This window comes from Bradysia coprophila, unplaced genomic scaffold, assembly GCF_014529535.1.
Source record: "Bradysia coprophila strain Holo2 unplaced genomic scaffold, BU_Bcop_v1 contig_235, whole genome shotgun sequence".
NCBI classification, from domain to species: Eukaryota; Metazoa; Arthropoda; class Insecta; order Diptera; family Sciaridae; genus Bradysia; species Bradysia coprophila.
The window spans coordinates 3,109,335-3,116,001 of NW_023503496.1; the positions used below are offsets into that span (position 1 = coordinate 3,109,335).

At 40.3% G+C, this 6,667-nt stretch overlaps 2 protein-coding genes across 2 annotated transcripts; both read left to right on the plus strand.

The window, feature by feature from the left end:
* Positions 1-214: 214 nt before the first annotated feature.
* On the plus strand, positions 215-3,043 carry LOC119077477 (insulin-like growth factor-binding protein complex acid labile subunit). The gene is made up of 3 exons (XM_037184684.1): positions 215-391; positions 836-1,059; positions 1,127-3,043. The coding sequence occupies exons 1-3, from the start codon at positions 387-389 to the stop codon at positions 2,500-2,502; spliced, it is 1,605 nt and encodes a 534-aa protein (XP_037040579.1). The 5' UTR covers positions 215-386; the 3' UTR covers positions 2,503-3,043.
* A 1,906-nt stretch (positions 3,044-4,949) lies between these two features.
* Positions 4,950-6,571, plus strand: LOC119077478 (12-oxophytodienoate reductase 1-like). The gene is made up of 3 exons (XM_037184685.1): positions 4,950-5,544; positions 5,598-5,801; positions 5,931-6,571. The coding sequence occupies exons 1-3, from the start codon at positions 5,037-5,039 to the stop codon at positions 6,386-6,388; spliced, it is 1,170 nt and encodes a 389-aa protein (XP_037040580.1). The 5' UTR covers positions 4,950-5,036; the 3' UTR covers positions 6,389-6,571.
* The last annotated feature ends 96 nt before the right edge of the window (positions 6,572-6,667 follow it).

Here is a 6,667-nt window from a genome sequence, read left to right on the forward strand (position 1 = left end):
CTGATAAAATAAAACATGTTTGAGTCTCGTACGACGCAGTGGGCCCTATTAGACCGTTTGCAACCGATGGAATTCAAAGGAAAGAGTAATCAGACATATACACCCACAAAAGTAATGAACGAGCTCCCTTGCCCTAGTGCGACAATTTTAACGGATAAAAACGACGGTTGAAGTTGGCACGCGTATCGGCCTAGGTTTTCGTACACTCACTAGATAAGGTATAAGGGGTCGCACGGGGCTTATCGCAACAATGAACTGGAATCCGTGATTGATAGCCTGTGACAAGGTATTCAGCAAGGTTTGGTTTTCAGCACAAAACAGTGATAAGTTTGTCATAGTGAACTGTAACCGTAGTGAGAAGTAGACCACATAAGGAAAAATCCGAAATGAGGTAAACTTCAGAAATTTTCTCACTTCGTTGAGGGTTACAACTCGCGAAGTTACCTAAAATCTACCGTACACCACAGATATGTAAATAACTATTTAAACATAAACAAAGTGACAGTTCGAATAAGAAAAGTTTTATTTTCTCCCCACGGGAAAGACCGATCGTCAACAATAGTTATTTGTATGCTTGCTAAGAGGACCGAAAGTAAAGCTGTCAATTCGCGGGACGAAAGCGAAAAATTGACATTTCTTTACTTTCGGTCCTCTTAGCAAGCATACAAAACTTAATACGTAACTCTTTCGGCCTACTCAATCGATACGTAAATAACTATTTCTAACTTTTTCCCCGACGTAAACGCAAAGCTTTTTGACGTCTTACGTACGATTAGTAATGCTAGGAGTAGTGCTATGCGTTGACCTATAACTTTCGAATTTGTAACAATTTCAGAACTCAATTGGTTCTACTGGCAGTTATATCGCTGCTGCATATTGTATGCACGCAGTCGGCGGCCAATGACATCCACTGTATTTTTCGACTTATTGGCGAGAATTACTTATGTTCACTGGATGATGTGACCATCATTACTGAAACGGAACCGTTGCGATTTTTCAATGTTCACTTACCCGATCAAAATGATAGTACCGTTACTGGTCTGAGTACCCAGGATTTGTGTAATGTTATAATCATTCATCGATCGAATCGATTCAATAAATTTACTCATTTCCCTCTGCTCCACAGGGCCTCGTAACATCAACATTCGAGTCGTTCATCCGCAACTGACCCAACAGTTCCCGAACATTCGTTTTCTTCATCTCTCTGAATCTGCAATCGAAACGCTGCTAACTGATTCTTTTCAACAATGTGACCAGTTGACAGTGCTGTCCTTGTCCAACAATCGAATAACATCGATTCCGCCGAGAGTATTTCAAAACTGTACGAACTTGATAACATTAGATCTGTCCGCGAATCAATTGGCACGGGTAGATGGCGAATCCTTTTATGGTCTACAGAATCTTGCGTGGCTACGAATGGGAAGGTCTACGATTCTGAACAACACGTTCGAACATCTGACCATGCTCCAAGGTCTCACTCTCACTAACACCGAATCAATAGAATCGAATGCCATGCGCCACTTGACCCGACTCGAGGGTATCGAATTTTCACATAATTCATTAAGCTTGAGTGTGATACAGGATGCCATTAACGGTATGACTGGCTTGGATACAATAATGTTGAATCAGAACGGCTACACAAGCTTCGATTTCCAATTTTTCGAACAATTCGAATTTTTGCTCGATTTTGATCTGAATGGAAATGAACTGACGACGATACCAGGAAATTCTTTCCAAAATTATCCAAATTTGCTAGCGCTGAGGCTTCATTCTAATCAAATTTCCACGCTAACTGAAGAGTCATTTATCGGATTGCTTAAATTGACCACACTTACATTGAATGGGAACCGGCTAACTCGTCTACCAGCTAACTGCTTCAATGATCTGAGCAACTTGCGGTCGTTGGATCTTTCTAACAACATAATGCCACAAATCGATCTAGGCGCTTTTAACGGACTAAGCAGCCTAGAGACGCTGTTTCTGAACAACATGGAACTAGCCACGCTGATTCCGGGAATGTTTGACAACTTAATAAGTTTACAACGGCTTGAAATCGTTGCAGGACGAATCACCAACATCCCGCCAAACACTTTCACAGCTACGCAAAATCTTCGTTACCTTCATCTGAGTGATAACATGATCTCACGACTGAATTCCAATTCTTTTGGCCGACTGCCGCTACTGGACACATTTTTAATTAGCCACAGTGTGTGGGGTCAAGGTGTCCGAGAAATTGAACGAAACTTTTTCCAGAATTTTCCGAACATCACTCGCTTTGGAGGTTTTGAAAATGTTTGCTTCGATGGAACCATCGATATGACCCAGATCGATTTTAGCACTGAGACGGTGTTCGATGAGTGTTTTTCGAATTGGGAGGGATCCGGGACGACTACAACTGAGGCGACCACAACGCCGAGTAGTAGAAGTGTTGCTGCAGCAGGAGATCTACGGCTACTCGTAATACTAATTGTGATAAAAGCGGCTGGAAAATTTATTTATTAAAACAATCGGGTTCGATGAACCATTAAGTCACACTGTATAAGTTACTGTAAAATATCTAAATACCGAAAACTGAAGTGTCTAATTAGCGAATTTTAAGAAAAATGAAATTTCATTGATTTAACTTCATTCCAAATGGCTTACCAAGATTTTTCTTTAGTATCGAAACACTTCATTGATATGGTCACACTAATCCAAAATCGTTTTTCTTATAATTCGCTAATTGGCCACATCAATTGAAATGACTAACAGACCAACAACAGAATCAAAAAATTGCATCAACAATATTTGTTCGAAGTTGCAGGAATTAACCGGAGACAAGAAATCAAAATTTTATCTAACGCGAAGAATCTCTCTGGCTATTCAACGCTTCAATGCTAGTTGCGTAATGGGAACGATTCCTGCAGCGACACCTTTAGAAGAAATTTTTTATTTATTATGTATTCTAAAAAGATCCAAGTTGGTACAGGTTGGGAGGAGTGTAGCCTGACCACCTTTTCTTGGTATATGTAAATTTCTTAAATAAAACTAATTAAATCTAAAAAAAAACAACATCAAAATCATATAATACTTTTATAATAATAGACCGAGACCTTGCATACATAACATTGCGTCACTAATAGGTACGTAATAGTTATTTATACAAACGAGTGATAAATGCTTTTTTAGGCACTAGATGTGAAGATTTTCATTCGAGGTCGTAGGCCGAGCGTGACAATACATATCGTGTGCTTAAAAAAGCATTTGTTATCGAGTTGTAACAACGTTTGTCGAAATAAAGGCAACGGAAAGTCCTACTTTTCGTCACTTGTTTCGAAAAATCGAGATTATTTGCATTTGTCGTGTGCACGTACTTATCGAGGGTCAGATTATGCCACTACTCTTGATTCGAGGGTTGTATCGAGGTTAAATTTTCAATTACGTCGACAATTGTATACAGTTGAAATATCACCGAGTTCATAATGACTTCTTCTAAAGCATATCATACGCAGATAATGCGTCTGACACGGTTCAATTTTATTTGTACACGAAAAGTCCTTGTACACAAAATAGTATTTTATATTTAGGCGATCCAACGTTACATTCTCTTACCAGATAAAGACCCAAAACAGTAACTCTCTTTCAATCTCCATCTCTCTTTTATTTACCATTTTTTAGCGAAGGGTTCACACCACTGCTTCGATCTTTGAGATGATATGAACATCTTTCGATGCTTTGCATTTAATAATGTTGTTCAAAAATCCACATCTCATCAGGCCATGACGACAGTGGCAAAGAAATGACCAACCTCTACGAAGTAGGTCATACCTTTTTGCATGTAAACGTCTAGCGAATCAAAAATAAAATGAAAGTCAACTTTTAAATGATTTTCTCGTCACCAGGCTTACCATCCACACATGCGGGTGTCTGTCCCATTTTTTCTTCCAAGTTATGGCAACTTTGTGTAACTCGAAAATGACACATGTGAAATCGCATGCGATCTCGCTTAGGACATCACACGGGACATTGTAAGAGATATCGCATGCAATCTGGCTTGGGACATCGCATGGGACATTGATATCACATGCTATCTTGCACAAGGCTGTAAACTTTGGAGAGGTCACGCATATACAAATATGCGGGTGACACACAAAATTTGACATTCTCACACATTTTTCTAGATGAATTCTCAAATTTGACAATTTCATTCTGTATTGTGTGTCCCCGCGTATCTAATAAAATGGCGGTATACGTGACCTCCCCAACAGTCTATAGCCTTGATCTTGATATCTTTTGTTCGGAATGTGACTTTTTGGTCAGCTTGTAGAGTATACGGCTTGATTTCCACTCACCAAAAAAGTACACCGAGTGAGAGACAAAATTGAATTTTTTCAATTTCTGCTTTGGTCACTTGACAGCTCGCTCTGTCACGGCTCTCACACAGAGTACTTTTTGTTGATTGGAAATCATATTTAATTCTTGGCCTCCGCTACGATCCATCCTCGGATGTTTTCACCACCGTGGTCAAAACGACTCTTTTCGGTATTAGTGACATATTGGTACACTTTGCGCTTGTCGACTGAAACGCAAACTACGAAAAATGTACTATTTAGATCGTAGGTATGTACATCAGTGACGTAAAACGTCGAATTATGATCCTAGGGCACAAAATACCTTGGAATTGTTGTAGATTGATATCTTCGTATATCTTGTTGTGGTTTCGTCTCATCATGTTCCTTGGGCGTGGAAAACGTCTCGGTAATTTTTTTAGCACAAAAATAAATAAAATGAACCTGCTCCACGTTCCAGCACCAATTTTTCTAGTAAATTACCCCGCGACGATAAGCATTGAGATAAGACGTTTTAATCTAATAGTTAAGCCACATGCATACGTAACTGAATGTAATGTGTCGATGTATAATGACAAGGCAATTAATGAACCGTCTGTCTATTGTGCAATAAGATAAGAATTCAGTCAGTTCCTTGTTACTGCTGATATATAAACAGTGGTGTGTCGACTGTCGATAAATTGTGTAGGAAAAATTTTACTGACTAAAATGGCTCGACCAGCTCTTCTGTCTCCAATCAAAATCGGTGACCATACGTTAGATCATCGCATTGTCCTTGCTCCACTTACTCGACTGCGAAACACCGAACAAGGAGTACCGCAAGACCACTGCATCGAGTACTACGAACAAAGAACCACGAAAAATGGACTGCTAATTTCCGAAGCAACGGTCATATCTCCGGTCACAGACGGTTACAAATTTGCTCCTGGGATTTATACTGATCAACAAATTGAAGGCTGGAAAAGGGTTGTAGATGCTGTTCATGCCAAAGGAGGAGTTATATACCTACAACTGTGGCATCTCGGCCGTGCCGTATCGTCCAAGGACCTACCACCTGGTAACTATCCTGTGTCTGCTTCGGCCATTGCTATTTCGGGAACGGGTGTATTTGGAACGGAATATGAAGTTCCTCATGCTCTCACTATTGACGAAATTCAAGATACAATAAGAGACTATGCTACTGCAGCCAAGAATTCGATAAAAGCTGGATTCGACGGTAAGAAACTGAATTCGTAATGGTGTGGTGGAGCTGTAAAAGTTAATCTCTAGGAGTCGAAATTCATGGTGCTCATGGCTATCTTATCGATCAGTTCATCAACACCTCCAGTAACGTTCGTACTGATGAATACGGCGGTTCAATTGAAAATAGAGCTAGATTTGCTTTGGAAGTGGTTGATGCTGTGGTTGAAGCTGTTGGTATAAACAGGGTGGCCATTCGTTTCTCACCATGGTGTGATTTCCAAGATATGAAAGGTAAATAGTGAAGCTAGGTGTATAGGACACTTCGCGGAACTGTCGGACCCTAATTAACAATATTTTCGCACTAGTGCGTTAAAGTGATTTTGTCGCACCGCTAAACTTTGCATTTGCCTATTTCTACAGATGATACTCCACTAGAAACATGGTCGTACTTAACCGAACAATTGCAAGCCAAACATCCGGGACTGGCCTACATTCATTTCAGCGTTCCATGGCAATTAGAAATCGGAGAATTTGTGTACCAAGACAACATATCGTCATCGCTAGATCCGTTTCGTAAAATTTGGAAAGGTCCATTTATCGCCACTGGCGGCTTTCTCGAGTCCAAAACGGCCATACAGCACTGCGAAAAGTTCCCTAACGATTTAATCGGTTTCGGTCGTACATTCATTGCCAATCCGGATTTGGTCGAACGAGTACGCCACGGATGGCCTTTTAACAAATACAACCGTTCCACATTTTATATTCAAGGCATTGAGGGGTACACAGACTATCCATTTTATTCGCCGACTTTATTCGATGAAAGTGGAAAACCAGTGGCGACGGATAAGACCAACCCTGCACCAACAAGTCAACTTTGATTTGTTTCGCCAGAGCGTAGATTTTACAGATGATTACCTGAGGTCGTCAAAAGTGGCCCAATGGTAGGTTTCTCGAGCCTGCTGTGTGAAAGCTACGGCGTGGCGATCGAACATCAAATACGGCATCATGTAAACGAAATTTCTGTGTGAGTTGCGGGAAATCGTTCAATTTGTTAGAAATAAATAAATTCACTGTTCATTGAACGACGACATCTTAGCACTAGATATTTTCGTTCATCGTTCACCTATTTACCATCCATTAAGAGATTCCGGAAAAGA